Source organism: Xiphophorus hellerii, chromosome 7, assembly GCF_003331165.1.
Source record: "Xiphophorus hellerii strain 12219 chromosome 7, Xiphophorus_hellerii-4.1, whole genome shotgun sequence".
Lineage (NCBI taxonomy): Eukaryota > Metazoa > Chordata > Actinopteri > Cyprinodontiformes > Poeciliidae > Xiphophorus > Xiphophorus hellerii.
Window position 1 is genome coordinate 27,724,789 of NC_045678.1, and position 16,989 is coordinate 27,741,777.

At 37.5% G+C, this 16,989-nt stretch overlaps 1 protein-coding gene across 3 annotated transcripts in view; it reads left to right on the forward strand.

The window, feature by feature from the left end:
* The window catches only part of mylka (myosin, light chain kinase a), a 58,569-nt gene that overhangs the window by 36,706 nt on the left and 4,874 nt on the right, over positions 1 to 16,989 (forward strand). For 2 of the 3 annotated variants that reach the window (XM_032568355.1, XM_032568356.1), the window contains exons 21-34: positions 1,677 to 1,736; positions 9,556 to 9,603; positions 9,698 to 9,825; positions 9,904 to 10,060; positions 10,616 to 10,806; positions 10,880 to 10,991; positions 11,813 to 11,851; positions 11,941 to 12,031; positions 12,107 to 12,310; positions 13,973 to 14,190; positions 15,319 to 15,442; positions 15,522 to 15,674; positions 15,757 to 15,880; positions 16,485 to 16,575. In XM_032568355.1, coding sequence (XP_032424246.1) covers positions 1,677 to 1,736; positions 9,556 to 9,603; positions 9,698 to 9,825; positions 9,904 to 10,060; positions 10,616 to 10,806; positions 10,880 to 10,991; positions 11,813 to 11,851; positions 11,941 to 12,031; positions 12,107 to 12,310; positions 13,973 to 14,190; positions 15,319 to 15,442; positions 15,522 to 15,674; positions 15,757 to 15,880; positions 16,485 to 16,575 — 1,740 coding nt within the window. The remainder of the gene's footprint in view (positions 1 to 1,676; positions 1,737 to 9,555; positions 9,604 to 9,697; positions 9,826 to 9,903; positions 10,061 to 10,615; positions 10,807 to 10,879; positions 10,992 to 11,812; positions 11,852 to 11,940; positions 12,032 to 12,106; positions 12,311 to 13,972; positions 14,191 to 15,318; positions 15,443 to 15,521; positions 15,675 to 15,756; positions 15,881 to 16,484; positions 16,576 to 16,989) is intronic. The other variant, XM_032568358.1, reaches the window with a different exon arrangement.

Here is a 16,989-nt window from a genome sequence, read left to right on the forward strand (position 1 = left end):
CAGTTGTTTTCAAAGCTTCAGAACGGTGATGTCTAATTTTATCTGGCTTTTATGTCATGGATGCAAGACATGAGTCAACATTTTGCACCAGAAAGAGTCAGACGGTTTAAATTAGGATGCGAAGGAAATTATAATTATTCACTTTTAGAAAGCAATCTGTTAGTGAAGCGCATCACATCACAATCCCACCACTTTTGGTTCCGACTACATATCCAAACAGACTCTCTGCAGAAGTTGAGCCGCTGATCCTATTAGTTGTTTTCTTTTTCTTATCTTCCTTCGTGTTCTTACGATCTTGTGACTATACTCTCGGCTCTTGTTGCTGAATAAACTTTAAAATTGATCCATAAGCTGCGATATCCATTATTACTTCCATAAAAAGAGTTTTGCTGTGTGACATCAACATTCTTCTTCTGCACATGCTGGTCGCTTTGAGGTCGTAAATTGTTCACACAGAAGTCTGATTACGGTCATGTTTAATTATAGCATGCAAAAAAAGATCTTATTTCAGCAGAAAATCTGAATTGTGCACCCAGACCTGCTGTGTGAACGCATCCTTAGAGGGGTTTTCATCCCTCCATTAAGGGTAAAGTTTTCTTTTTATTCAGTACAACAAACACTGATAGTAGAAAATCATTGGTTTCATTTAGTTTTCTTTCCTGTAGGAATCATTTTATGTTTTTTCGCAACCCATAGACTGAGCAGAGAACATGCGAGGGAGTAAACATAAAGATTTAGTGAAAGGCCTTTAAGAAGTTGCGTTTTCCAGCATCGACTTAAAATGAAAACGAAGATTAATCTGCAATAATGAGCATTTTTTGCTAAAATTAACAAATTAATATAAACACCTGAGTCTGTGAAAGGAGCTGCAGGTTTGGAGAGAGATCAGTTCAGGAACCTCAGGTCTCCTCCCTGATTCCTCAGGAGCCTCCGTTTGTTTGCAGCTTCCTGTAATTAGAACAAATGAACACAAACAAACAGCATTTATCACAAACGGTTACTGGGAAGAAGGAAACTGCTGACTGGAAATCAGCTGCTTCTTCATTACATGAAGAGTTGGACATCAGCAGTTTGGTTTGCTGGAGAAGAAGTAAAGAAAAAAACAGCTGGATGCTCTTCTTCTCAGATTTTTCTTTTTTTTTTCTGTGAAGATGTAACAGAATCGTCAGAATGATATTTACCAGTTAACAAATCGGCTCAGGATGGATCGTATTCTGTTAAAATGGAATAAACACAATTTTGCAATTGCAGTGTTTCCATTAAATAAGAAATTAAATCCAAACCACACATGTTGCAGTAATTAATGCAACTAAAGATAAACGCGTGGATGAGTTTCTCTAGATCTTGCTGTGACATTAGTTCTTTAATCCTGGAAATGTTCTTCAAGTGATAGAAGCCCGACTTTCTAACCGTCTTTGTGTTGCTCTCAAGGTTCAGGTCTGAGTCCATCAACTCTGCTTCAGCTCATTTGAATCATCAGAATCGACTCTCACTTCTTATACTAACTGTTGATTTTAGGCTCTGCAGCTGTTATTGCCTCATTCTGAGAGGTTTCCAACCAAAACTCCTAGAATGTAAACTGTGACACTGAGTGAAGCTGTTTGTCCTGCGTTTAAAGTCTCCTCTGTGTGTGTGTGTGTGTGTGTGTGTGCGTGTGTGTGTGTGTCCTCCTCCAGATCCACCAGAAAACTCTCCGACAGACAAGAAGTCTAAGAAGGCAGCTCCGACCTCAGAGAGTGAGTTTCCAAAATATGCAGCCGCGCCAGCCTCTTTCCTTTTGTCCCAATAAGGAGCTACAGACTGGGATTACTGGTTCCCACACACACACACGCACGCCTACGCACACACACACACACACGCAGCGGGAGATTTCTATTTTAAAGCGACTCTGTGTATCGTTGGAAACATCAGTTCGTAAATCACTGTCAGATTATTGTTCAGAGCTCCGTTGCAGTAAACGGTGGACGTCCTCTGAATATTGGAACATCTCTCTCCTGATCTCAGCCTCACACTGCAAAAAACACCAAATCTTACAAAGTATTTTAGTCCAGTTTCTAGGAGAAACATCTGGCTATACTTGAAATAAGACAAAACTAACTTGCAGGTAATGTTTCAGTGAGACAGGAGAAAACCAAAAAGTACTAGTTCCATTTATAACAAGACTTTTTCCCATAAGTAAAATAATCTGCCAGTGAAACTAGAACTTTTTATCAATGTTAAGAAATTATAGACTTAAAACAAGCTCTTATATCTCACTGAAAAATTACTTGTGTAAGTTAGTTTTGCCTTATCACAAGTGTATTAAGATATTTGCACTACAAACTCGATAAAAATACTAATACTAGTAAGATTTTCTGTTTTTGCAGTGTAGGGAAAGAGTCAGATGCTTTAAAGTAAGAAAGAAATATATGAATACTGGGTTTTTTCTCCTCACAGGGTCTGCATTCAACATTTCTCTAACATTATGACACAACATATGACATTTTCATTAAAGCTAATTTATTAGCAAGCTAGGAACATCTAGCCTGCAGCTAGCTCATAATTAGCCACGTAGAAGCAATAATTTTTAAGAATTAGTGAAAAGTAAAAATTCTGTAAGAAATATTAAAATTTGATTTAAATAATATCACACCAAACATTGACCACTACAGGTGGTGTCAGATTTATAGTTTTTTGACTAAAAATAATACAAAATAACAGATCTCTTCTCATGACAATTCAAAACTCTCCAGTTCTAGTTTCATCCTCAGATTGTCCAAATAATTGCCTGTTCAAAATGTACATTATAGTCTCACACCGCATGACAACCATTTGTGGACATTTGGTCTGAACTTAAAGCTTTATATGGCTATTGATAATACAAAATAACTTCATATGCATTTGGAAAATTGTCAAATATTTCAAAGTTATTTGTAAAATAATCTCGTTTGTCTCGCTAGTGTGACAATTTTGATGTCTAGATCAAAATTCCAGGTAAAGATCCAAAATACTTGCAACATTTTGGGTATTATTGTTCTGTATATCAGAGGAACAACATTTAAATATTTTTTTAAATATGCAATTTTAACAGTGTGCAGCACTAGGAGAGTCAGAATACTATTTGTCAACAACTTCTGTTTTAATTATCTGAAGAGATTTAGTTAAGTGATTTTTCTTTTTTTGTGCTTAAAATAAGATTTTTTTTTTACTTTGAAAATAAGTTCTAGACGTGAAATTTGTTTTGTAATTATTGATATTTTAGCTTCTTTCACACATTTACTCATAATAAGTGGTATTTTCTTAACATCAAGCTTTAATATCTTGACAAAACACTTAAAATGAGGGAAAAGTTCTAACATAAAAGCCTCTCTGTGAGAAAAATGATCTTTTCAGAAAAGAAAAAAAGCATAATTCCCCTTAATCTAAGATATTTAATCTTACTTAGATTTAGGTTTTTGATGTTGTAAGAAAACAAATGTGACTCAGTGAGACGTGAACATGTATCCATGATGAAAATCTTTCTGTTTTAAACTAATAGCTCCGATTTGTCCTGTTTAAAGCTTCATGGAGTCAGTTTCTCCATCACACGGCATCAGTTAAACATGTGTTGCACAAGCGTTTTATGACGTTTTCTGTTTTCTGTCTGCAGCCTCAGTGGAAAATCTGCTCTTATCTTTATGATCTGACTCTAAATCCTTCTGCTTGATGTGCATCTGAGCACGTGTGCATTCCTAAGTGTCCGATTCGCCGCTGCAGCTGGAACCAATAACCAGATGATAAAACGCAACATCGTTCTCTGTTGTTCCACAGAACAGAAACCGACACATAAAACCTGACTCTGTGGGGTTATTGCATTAAATCCTGAGTCAGTTAGCAGAGTTTTTCTCATCAAAGCGACGTCCAGAAATCTACACTCTGCAGGATCTGATCCGATGATACGATCCGTTTGGGAAAACACGGAGAGAGAAAAACTGAAACTGAACCCAGAGAAGATAATTAAAACATTAAAGTCAGAAGAACAACAGAGGATTTAAAGCTGGGATGTAAGACGGAGTATTAGGGCAAAGCTAAGAAAATAAAATAATAAAATTACATGAATAAAGTAGAAATAATACAAGAATAAAGTCATAGTATAATTACTTTTTCTCAAAATAATATTTTCATATTATTACAACTATTCTTATAATATTTCAACTTTATTCTTTTATGACTTTATTCTCATAGTACTATGACTATCCTCAAAATATTGTAATTTTAATCTCGTATTATTTCGACTTTCCTCTTGTGAGACTTTATTCTAATAATGACTTTATTCTCATATAATTACAACTTTCTGCTCATTATTTCAACTTTATTTTTGTGTAACTTTAAGCATGCAATGCTAAAACCTTCTTCTCATTTTTTTTCTTCACATGGCCCTAATACTCTGCCGTAGAAATGAGACGTGTATGAAGTTCCGTAAAGTTTAATTTGTTTGCAAGTTTTTCTAAAATAGTTGATGACATCATGGATCAGTCGCTGCCAGCTCATTTCAATCTGTTTATATCACTCCTGCTCTATTTGATTAATTTTAAATTGGCCTAATTCCCCATAAAACTGATGTTGTTTACAGATTTTCCAGCGTTAGATGGTGGGAACCAGTTCTGGTCTGAAATACAGGCCTGGTGTTCCCATCTGAGGAATCACTGATTTGGTCTCAGCAGGTCAGCGGATGGAACCGTCATTATGTAAACTAAAGGCGACGCCTCTGCTGTTATTTCAGCTGGGCTCTGATGTGGAGAGAAACATTAGAAATGACAGATTGTATAAAACTGCAGCTTTGTCACCAGGAATCTCTTCCTACCTGCAGCAAAATCCTGCAAAGTTTAAAAATTTTAAGCTTTGTCATTTGCAACATGAGCTTTAATTGAAGGAGATTAATTCATATTAGAAATCAATACAAGACCTTCATAAATGTACAGTACTGTAAAAAGAAATCAGCCCCTTACACATTTTGTTGTTGTTCTTGTTTGTGCTTTTTTTTCCCTTTTTCTATGTTTAAGATATCAAACTATTTTAATTTCATAAAATACAACCTGCAGTTCATTTATCAGCAAAAACAAAAAAACTGCTATTTTGTTTTATTTATCTGTTTTATTTGGGTTTTCTTCTGCTTAAAAAATATCCCAAGCACTTAAAAAAATAACATCCAGCCAATAAGTAAATGTTTTTTGGTGTCTGGAAAATGAGCCATTTCAAAAACCTCAGGGATGTAACATCGCTGCACTGTTACCTAGCAACTCCAGAAGCCTAGCCTGTTACCTGGCAACCCAAGCTGAGCTCCAGTACATTTGGTCAGCTGGTTTTACCGCTGTGGGAGCTGTACAATGGTGGGAGCTGCTGAAAAAGACAAGAGTTTTGTTGTTGACATACCATCCAGAAACCTCTAGTTGCACTGTTGTTGGTTGTGCAGGAGGCTCTACTAATGCTTTTCAAAGATGTACTGTTGTATAATTGCGCATCTGTTTGCAGCCATTTGCACTTGCGAGTGTTGACATTGAGTTTGGGGGCGTGGCCAGGAGCAGATTATTTGGTTATAAAGGGACCGAGGCCCTAAAACTGGAGCTCAAAATAGGCAGAACTGAGCAAAACCTCATTATCGAAGAATGATTTTGTGCAAAGAAATGTTAATGAACATGTTTATACTTGCATAAAAAGCATAATAGGCCACCATTAACCACCTGCATTTATTCTTAGTTTTCAAATTGAATCTGGCTCCTGAAATTGTTGCATCAGTTCCATAATAAGTGTTGTGTTTCTCCCTGCAGGGCTTGTAAAATGACTGATTGCGTCACATTCTTGTGTGCCTTCAGAGCTGAACTCTTCTTCTGCAGTCCTTTTATGGCTGTGATATGGCTGTTTACAACGCCCTGCTGAAATTGTTTGCTCTCAGTAAATACAAATATAACAGTCTGAACAATTTAGAGACATTAAACCATCACTATTCATAAATCGTTATTATTCCTGCAACTGCAAGAACATCTGGGGAAAAAAAACAGTTTGATTTATGTGAAGGTTCATTTATGAACTGAATGGAGGATAAGTGAAATATTTTCAGAGTATTTTTATCCTGGACACCTCCCTGAAGGTCTGAGCTTGTCGGATCTGCGGAGACTCTCATTCCTGTGCAGAGTTTTCCCCTCAGGAAGGATGGCGGTGTTGAGGTTGGAGGGGGATGAAGATGGAGGCTGGGAGCTCCTCTCCCTCGTTTCCATTTAAGGCCTGCGCTCTCTGCCTCACTCGCATGTCGTTTTACTTCACAGCACAGATGAAAAGCCTGAAAGTGAAGCAGCTTTCCTTTTAAGAAGCTCATCTTCTTGAGCCTGCTGGTTCCAAGTTAGGGTCTAAATACTTAGCAGACTGGAAATAAGTGATTTCTCAGGCAGAAACTTACATTTCCTGTTGTTTTTAAACAAGTGCATCTCTGCAGCTTGAGCTTCACACAGCAGAAAATTATTGAAAGTTTGGATCATTCAGCTGGTTTTGTTTTACTATTTCACTGCAAAAACACAAAATCTCATCAAGTATTTTTATCCAGTTTCTATTGAAAACATCTCAGTACAACTTGAAATAAGACAAACTTAACTTAAGAGTAACTTTTCAGCTGGCTATGGAAGCTACAGAAGGAATCATTGTTTTAAGACAATAATTCCTTAATATTGATTAAAACATTTATTTCCACTGGCAGATTATTTCACATAAAACAAGATATTTTTTTAACTAGTACTCTTTGTTGATTGCATGATGCGAAAAAAGTGTTTCCATTGCAGTTTTGTTAAAAACACCTCAGTCCAGCACGAAAACAATTTTATTGAAAAACGTGTTTTTTAAAAAAATAAGCATGTTTCAATTAAGCAAACTGATATTGAAAATGTTATAAAGTTAATGGAAATGCAGGTTTCTCTTATAACTAGAGTGTTTATAGAGTGCTTGTTGTTCTACTTTTGTTGATTTTTATATTTTATTTATTTTTTCTTCTTTTAGTTCAGGTGTGTCAAACTCATTTTCATTTTGTTTCACATTAATATCATGAATGTCCTCAAAGGGTCAGTTGTAGCAGAAAGTATTGATCATGTATTGATCTTGTTAATCTTTTTATATATATTTATATTGTTTCTAACACGAAGAACGTTTTTGTGTGAACCTTTCTGCCTGTTGCCGCTGCTACGCTTGAATTTCCCCTGTGCAGAGCAATTAGGCTTGTTTCTATTCTATTAAAATATTTATAAATAGTTGAATTTGCTTTCAATCAGTTATTCCCATATTGAACATCTTCTCATATTGATATAATTTGGCAGAATACAGCTAAAAATGGTTTTGATTTGATAAATATTTAAGAACACAGCTGTTATTTTTGAAGGTTTTGTTTAAGTGAGGGCCACATAAAAAGTTATGGCGGGCCGGGTTTGGCCCCCGAACCTCAAGTTTGACACTTTCATTTTAGTTGTTTGACACTTTGAAAGCACTTTAACTGTGGATGCAATTAACTTGATGAAAAGTTCCTCTGGGCTTCAGTCTCACTTTAAATCACTTTGTCCTTTAAAAAACTAAAAACAATGCATCACTTATTTAAGCAACTTCAGGTGTTCAGGAAGGAAATCTAAGATTATTAATGAGAAAAAAGCCTGAAATGTGTTTGGCGACATTAAACTGAAGCCCAGATTTCTGACTGAAGGCTGTAAGATGTTTTTAAAGGATCAAGCAGGTCTCTTTAATTGCTGTAGCTGAGAAGAAATGTTTTATTCTCTGTGTTCTGGTTCTGTTTGTTCTGCAAATTCGATCATATTTTTCTGATCTGAGATATTTACAACCTTATTTATAGATAAAAGCTGTGAATTGTTTGTTCTGTAGAAAAAGATAATTGGAAAACCATATCTCAGTTTTTCTCTTGTTAGTAATCCTGCGTGCAGCAGGGGGTGTTGCGCTCACATTTGCATGAATTTGGCTCATTAAAGACACATAATAATGTGTAATATTTAGTTTTTATTTATGGGTAGAAATTCACTCATTAGTGATAACTCTGCTTTAGTTATATTAGATTTAACAGTGACATAATCTGCATGTGGAACTAGAACTTTTTGTCAATATTGAAGAATTATTGACTCTAAACATGCTGCTAAATCTTTGTGAAAAGTTACTCATAAGTTAGTTTTGTCATATTTCAAGTGTATTACAATGTTTCCACTAGAAACTAGACCAAAAATACTTTGTATGAGTTGGTGTTTTGCAGTGTATATCAATCTGGGACTCATCTGTTTTTTCTTCCAGTCTATTTTCTCTGATTAAAGACTTTTAGGGAAATAAATCCTCCTGCTTCTGAAGCACTTTAAGGGTTTTTTATGCTGCTTGTATTTAAACACTGAAGCATCAACACCACCATCTGGGCTATAAGGAATTACAGTTTTGTCTGATTTATTCTCGTCCCTGTTTCATCCTTTCTTCCTTCAGGCAGTAAATAAAGTTTTGTTACCCATATTAAGGTGTTTGCTGAGCTTCTGTCACATGTCGGGTTTTATTAACAGTGAAATGCCAGCAGGGTTTGTAAAAGAGATGAGTTAGTGAGTGTGTGTGAAGTGGAAAAAGTTTTGTGCTTCTGTTTTAAAACCAGATGTTCTCCTGATTGTGGAGTTTATAGGAACCTAAAGTGACGGCGGCCTTCTCTGAAATGATAAATCAGAAACAATACGGAGAAAGAAGGCAGACCTTCACCTGTCAACATCATAAGATTCTGGCCTCTTATTCATCTGGAGAATAAATAACAAACTCCATGAGCTACTTCCTGCTCACGAGGGACTATTAATAGGTTGTCCTTATATAGTCGTCAGAGACGCTCCTTTGCCGTCTGACATTTTTGTTCTGCTGCTTTTCTCTGATGGAGTCGGACTTTCTGTTCCAAGACTGTCACTCCTGCACACATGAGGAAACAATCACACGAAGAGCAAATCAAACTTTAATTTATGGTACAAGTTGTAAAAAAATTTGATGGGAAAACGTGAATAAACTACCAGAGTGAAACAGATCCGAGTTGTTAAAATGAAGGAGCAGATTTTGAATGTTTACAGGATTAACTGTGATGGATTTAACTTTGTCTTCTGCTCCTTCATTTTCATGCTTATGAATTTATTTATTAGCCTTTTGAACTGAAGCTAAATTGATTTTGTATTTTCCACACAAGCCAGTTACTTGTGTGGAAAGTAACAAGTAAGTATGCCTCCTGTTATGGCATAATTTAACTAATAAAAACTAGCAAGCTCACTCTGAAAACTAACTGAAACTAACTGCTGTGGTGGCGCAGGGGGTTAGCACGCCCCACGTTTGGAGGCCTTAGTCCTCGTCGCGGGTTCAACTCCTGGTCCCGGCGACCTTTGCCGCATGTCTTCCCCCCTCTCCTCGCCCTCTTTCCTGTCTGCCTACTGTCACAAAAAATACGAGCCACTAGCGCCACAAAAACTCTTCGGAGAAAAAAAAAACTAACTGAATTAAACAACTAAAAAGTCACAACAATAGCTGACTGACGGCTCTGTTTGTTTCCTTCAGGTGAAGCCAGAATAAAGAAGCCAACTCCAAAGACTCCTCCCAAACAAGGTGAAACACACCAACTGATAACCAGAAACATACATGGATCTGAACTGAATGTTATCTGCTGGTTTTTATTAATTATTTTGGGTTTTTTGTGCAGCTTTGCCTCCTCAGATCCTCCAGTTCCCAGAAGATATGAAAATCCTGGCAGGAGAAAAGGTGGAGATCCTCTGCAAATACTCCGGAGCTCCACCCATCACCTGCACCTGGCTGAAGTTCAGGAAACCAGTGAGTCTCTCATTCACACACACTGGTTCAGCCTGAAACCTTCTGACTGGGAGTGTTTGCTGTATTTGTGTGGGTCAGATCCAGGAGGGATCCTCGGACGTCTCCATAGAGAGCACAGACAGCAGCAGTAAGCTGACCATCACCAGCGGGCAGCAGGAGCACTGCGGCTGCTACACCGTGGAGCTGAGGAACAGCTACGGCCTCCGACAGGCCGCACTCAACCTCACCATTGTCGGTAAAGAAATACGTCTGTTGAGATGCTGAAACCAGCTAATTATAAAACACTCGCTGAACTCCAGGATGTTTGGTCAGCTGGTTTTACTGCAGTATGCGCTCTACAATGGCTGCTGGAAAAGACTAGTGTTTTGTTGTTGACTTACCACCCAGAAACCACTTGCTGCATTGTTGTTGGTTGTGCAGGAGGCTCCACTTATGCATTTCAAAGATGTACGGTTGTACAATTTCCCATCTGTTTGCAGTTGTTTTCATATGTGAGTGGAAACGTTGAGTTGGAGGCTGTGGACAAGAGCAGCTTATTTGGATTTAAAGTGATAAGAGGCTTTAAAACAGATAAAAATATCATTAGCTGAGATGATTTTGTGCAAAAAGTGTAATGAATATCTTTATAGGTTATTTTTAAAACAAGCTTTTTCCTGTTGGAAAGTCATTTGTATGTTAGTTTTGTTTCAAGTGCACTAAAATATTTACACTAGAGACTAGACAAAAAAATACTTGCTAAGGTTTTGTGTTTTTTGCAGTGATAATATTCATAATTGTAAATCCTCATCAGACAAGCCCGACCCCCCAGCAAAGGTCCCCGCGACCTCTGACATCCGGCGCTCCAGCCTGACCTTGTCGTGGTACGGGCCGACCTACGACGGCGGCAGCGCCGTGCAGACCTACCATCTGGAGATCTGGGACTCCGTGGACCAGCAGTGGAAGCAGCTGGTGTCCTGCAACAGCACCTCCTACAACATCCAGGTGGGCTCTCATCTCCTAACCCAACACAGGGGCCGTTCAGGTCAGAGGTTAAACGGAGTGTCTGTGCTTCCAGAACCTTCTTCCAGAACGACAGTACAAGTTTCGAATTCGAGCTCAGAACATTTACGGCATCGGAGAGCCGAGTGCCGAGTCTGAAGCCGTAACAATGGGACTAGTGGACGACGGTGAGAAACTCAAACTAACCTTTCTGTAGATGTTCTGACAGAAATCCATGTAACAAGGTTTCTGACTGAAGGTCCAGTTTCTGTTTATCGCCATAAACGAGTAATGTGCAAGTAACTTTTCATCAGGATATAGGAGCTTGTTTTAAGTCAATAATTCCTTAATGTTGATGAAAACTTTCTAGTTCCACAGGCAGATTTTTCACTTGTAACTTGGGAAAATGTTTTGTTACAAGTGAAATGATCTGCTGGTGCTACTAGTATTTTTATTGTCCTCGAACAACCTCCTATATTATGCTGAAAAGTTACTTTTAAGTTGGTTTTCTCTTATTTCAAGTGAACTAAAACATTTGCACTAGAACGATTTTGTGTTTTTGCAGCGTGGCATAATAATGCAAAAACATATTTTTAGAAATTAATAAACTTTAATTTCTCATTACATATAACATTTTAACTGGACGACATTTTAAATATCCAAAATAAATAAACAAAACAGAAACAACAAATAAAATGAACTATTAATTGAAATGAGGAGGTAGTTCAGGCCAAAGTACCAGACTGAAGACTTTTCTTATCCTGTATTTGGTAGAAAGAGAGAGAAAAAAAACAGAAAAACAATATTCAGATGGAAATTGTTGAGCTCAATTTAATTTATCCTGTGATTAATTGATTAATTGATTTACCCAATTCTAATCTGAATCCATCTGCTACTAAACCAGAACCATATCTGACTAACTGGGCTTTAGCAGGTCAGCTGAATTATGGAGGCTGAACTAAAACGACTAACTGGACTAACACGGCTGCTACTTTAATTCCTCTAACAGATAACCAGGATGATGCTGAGGCAGAGGAGGAGGATGAAGGTATGAGCCTCTGTCTGCACATAAACAAACTAACCACAATGTTTATCAGCCATGAGAACCACAACACCCTGCTTCCTGTTTGTGTTTAGACTCGGAAAAAGAGCCAGAGTACCGAGACGTGACCATCAAAACCGATGTGAAGGTGAAGGAGCTTTACGACGTGGAGGAGCGGCTGGGAACGTAAGGCTCCGCCCACCGTCTCCTAGCAACCACGGCTGAGCGAGCGCAGCGTAAAGTGTGTCGTTTCTGTCTCAGGGGGAAGTTTGGTCAGGTCTTCAAGCTGCAGGAGAAATCCACGAAGAAGGTTTGGGCTGGGAAGTTTATCAAGGCGTATTCGGCCAAAGACAAGGAGAACGTGCGACAGGAAATCAGCATCATGAACTCCCTGCATCACCCCAAACTGGTCCAGTGTGTCGACGCCTTCGAGGGCAAATCCGACATCGTCATGGTGCTGGAGATGTAGGTGCTCCCTCTGCAGGGTTTTACTTTGCTTCTACCTCACAGACCAGGGGGACATTTGAGACTTTTTGATCTTTAATCCAGGCAAAATTAGTCCAGACAAATGAAAATATCACATCAGAAAATCTTGGCTACAACGTATTCAATATCCAGCACCCAGATCAGCTTTCACTGCAAAAACACAAAATCTTACCAAGTATTTAAGGTTTAGTTTCTTGTGTACACTTAAAACAAGACTAAACTAACTTATAATTAACTTATCTGCAAGATTTAGACGCTTGTTTTAAGTCAATAATTCTTAAGTATAGATTTAAAAATGACTAGTTCCACTAGTGGATTATTTCACTTATAAGAAGACATTCTTCCCGTAAGTGAACAAATCTGCCAGAGGAGAACATTTTTAATCAAAATAACTAATTATTAACTTTAAACAAGCTCCTATATCTTGTTGAAAAGTTAATTGCAAGTTAATGTTGTCATTTCAAGTAGATTAGATTACTTTAAGTAGAAATTAGATAAAAAATACAAGATTTTGTGTTTTTGCAATGTTTTGTATTGTGATACACCCAGATCTTCTTTTAATTTAATTTTTTTTTTTTTTTTTATAAAAGTGACCTAAATCTTGTTTTTATTGCTCAGAATTGACAAAAAGAAACTTGCATTACTTTCAGTCCCGTTAAAAGTTTCCAAAGTGGATTCCTTTCTTTTATTGAGGCAAACCTGCAAAAACAATTTTTACATTTTGGATCTGCAATAATTTACAGATCCCCTTCCATAAAAAAAATAAGACTACTTTACTGTTTGATTAAAGTTTTACCGCTGGCTTATTATTGAGTAGATGAAAAAATCACAGCATTTTGTTTTTCATTTTTATCCCTTATGTCGACCTGCAGCAGAATATCACAGATCAGATCTCTGCGCTGTTTTCTTTCCAAGTACAAAATGTTTTTTCAGTGAAAAACACTGGAAAACAATTTCCTCCTCTGCTATGAGAGGAATTCAGGAGCAAATATTTCCTGTCTGCTAATTTTAGAGCCAGAGTTTGACCTCATCTCATCCTAAAACATATTTCTTTTTTAGTCATTCCTGCTTTCCAGCTGAACATTCAGCTGATTTTCATTCAGAAGAAATTCTCATGTCAAACAGGAACAAGTCAACATCCAGCTTTTGATTTAACTCTGATAAATAAACATTAGAACGGAAGCAACAAATAAGTGCTGACACAATGAAAACTGGGAATACAAACAGGAAGAGATGTGTTTATAGTCGGATTATCTGACTGCAGCATTTCAGTCTGTAGCTTCACTATGGAAACAGCAGCAGACGTCACCATGAAGGAACAAACAAACAAGTTTCACCAGAGAATCAAACTTAGTTTTTTATTTTGAGAAAATCCTCCGTATGGTCATGGGGGTCATTGGTGAAAAAATAATAATGCTGAGAATTTATTTATCAGAACCGATGAAATAATAATGTCTTGTTAGACTGGCCGATTATTTCACTTATAATTATTTCTTTTTCATCAGTATTAAGGAATTACACTTTCATTTTTGTGCTAATTTGTGCTGGTCGATTACAAAACCTCAAATATAGGAACCATTTAGGGTGCGAAGTAACTAAATGGAGTAATGAATCAGTTTGAGTCGTTACCTCTGTCTGCAGGATCTCTGGCGGCGAACTGTTTGAGCGGATCATCGACGAGGACTTTGAGCTGACGGAGAGGGAGGTGATTAAATACATGCTGCAGATCATCGACGGCGTCAACTTCATCCACAAGCAGGGGATCGTCCACCTCGACCTCAAACCAGAAAACATCATGTGTGTCAACAAAACTGGCAGCAAGATCAAACTCATCGACTTCGGCCTCGCCCGCCGGCTCGGTAACCAGACTCAGATTAATATAACCAGCTGCGTTTCCATTAGAAATGTATGCAAAACTTTGGCGATATGCTGCTCATGTTGAAAAAACACTGTTTTACAGTTTCCATTAAATAAGAAACTCAATTGTAGTCGGACATAAATAAGTTTGGTCATTAAAAACATGCTGCGCAGTCGTCCTCCAACTATTTTCTGTTGTCTTCTTCATCTTTTCTGCCAGTTGTTGGTCATGTGACTCGTATAATGCAAAAAAATTTGTCATTGCAGTTTTGTGCAGAATACATTAATATTTATACACCTCATCCTAGCACAAAAACTTTTTATCAAAAAACTTATTTTTTTTCCAGAATTAGCAGGTTTCCATTAAGCAAAATTATGTTTGCAATTACAAACGTTTTGGTTGTCCTTTATGATGTTCTGTCCAGAACCATATTCTCTTTGGACTGCAGAGGAGTTGGACTCTTTGAACACGACCAGACTTATTTTTTATTTTTGTGTTATATACTGTATATATATATTGTGGCGCCATGTCATTTTAAATCATGAATTTGCACTTTGATTTCTGCTTTACAATATCACTAATATAACTACATAACACTTGACTAGCAAAGTTCAACAGATTCTAGTTATTTCAAAATAAATTAATAAAACTGGTGCAAGAACACCATTTATTTAAATGTACAAGTCTTGTGCTTTTCTTCTGCACAGCTACAAGTATTTCAAAATCATTTTTATCTGAATACTTTCTAAAAACTCATCAAATGTTGTGAAAAGTAGCCTAAATATTAGTAACCTGCACAAACTAGTTTTTTCCAGCCCAACATGTTTAAAAGAAGCAACAATGCAGTTTGGTGCTTTTGATGCTGTTCTCTGGCAGTGCTACAGCGCCACCAATTGGCCCGGCACACTTACTACACCATTTTTTCTTAATTGTTTACAAAAATTTAACAGGCTTGTTTCCATGAAGACTTGAGAATTGAATTGGAATTGAATAAAATGACTTGTGAACATCTCTGATGGAAACAGATGCAGCTACTGACACAAACCGTTAACAACTTCTGTCAGTATTTCTTCCTGTTTCTTCTTTTTCTAATGGCGATTATTTAACTTTTGTTTTTATCCCCCTACAGCAAACGCTGGAACTTTGAAGGTTTTGTTTGGGACTCCAGAGTTTGTGGCTCCTGAAGTGATAAATTATGAAGCCATCAGTTACCCCACAGACATGTGGAGTATAGGAGTCATCTGTTACATCCTGTGAGGAAACGACACTCTGTTAACTCCGACTCAGCTAGCTAAACGTTAGCTAAGGTTTTCTTTCTGTTCATTCCCTCAGGTTGAGCGGTCTCTCTCCCTTCATGGGCGACAACGACAACGAGACTCTGGCCAATGTTACCTCGGCGACCTGGGACTTTGAGGACGAGGCCTTCGATGAAATCTCTGAAAACGCCAAAGACTTCATCACCAACCTGCTGAAAAAAGACATGAAGTAACCCTGATGTTTTTACAGTATAAAAGCTGAATATCTGCAATCACTCTGAGTGTTTACAGTGTAACATGCGACTCCTCAGGGCTCGGCTGTCCTGCCCTCAGTGTTTTGAACACCCCTGGCTGAAACAAGACACCAACACCATGAAGACTACCAAGCTGTCCAAGGAGAGGATGAAGAAGTACATCCTGAGGAGGAAGTGGCAGGTAAACACCAACATGAGGATCAATCATATTTAGCAGCGAAACACTCCACAGCAGGACTGGAAAACTCAGTTTCACTTTGGGCCATTTTTATCAAGATCATGAATGTTTTCAAGGGTTAATTGTGTATGTCTGACAATAGATCTGAGTTTTTGTTACTCGTATCAATCAGACTATAACCTGACATCAAGTAAGGCTGATGCAGCATTGTAGTAGAAGGAAGAAATACTGCCACCTGCAGGTGTGCGTTAGCATCACTCCAACTCAATGTTTTTGACAATTTTTGCAGAAAATTTGCAGTAAACTCAAAATGATGCATGAGCTCGAAAAAATTCAGGGATTTGTTGATTTTGTGTGAAGTTCCAGAATTGCAAACTGGCTAAAAACTGGATGGACTGATTGATGTAATGTGGAAGTGTACAGATAAAAACTGATTTGATTTGATTGATAAAATAATATTTGAGTCACAACTGTTACCTTGAAGGTTCTTTTTTTGTGTGTGTCACATATAAAAAGCTACGGCGGGCCGGGCTTTAAGTTTAACACGTTACCTACAGAAAACGTCATCTATCATGTTTGAACATGAATGTTTATTTTTCTCTGGCAGAAAACGGGTCACGCTGTTCGAGCGATTGGCAGACTCTCCTCCATGGCCATGATGGCTGGAGTTAGTGCAAAGAAAGGCTCACCCACTGAAGGTACCGAACCCAATCGAGTCATTTTTCAGCATTCAATCCTAATTACCAAACACTAGGACTCATATTCAGCTGACCGTCTAACGTCAGATGGTAAAAAGTATCTAAGGAATGCATGAGGTGAAGTGACAAGAAACAACTAGTTTTCAACAGGAACAAACTTTCAGCAGAACCGGGCTCACTATGGACAACAGTCTTCAAAACAATTACAAACACCGAGACCCAAAAACAACTCAAAAATGACCTCATAGTTACGAATCAGGTGAAATATGTTCCTTCTAAACTTATGGCTTTTGTTTACTAAATACAGTAAACACAAAATTTTACAAAGTATTTTTGTATTTTGGTTTCTGGTACAAATATCTGAGTTTTGTCTTATTTAAGGTGTACTAACTTACAAGTAACTTTTTAATCAAG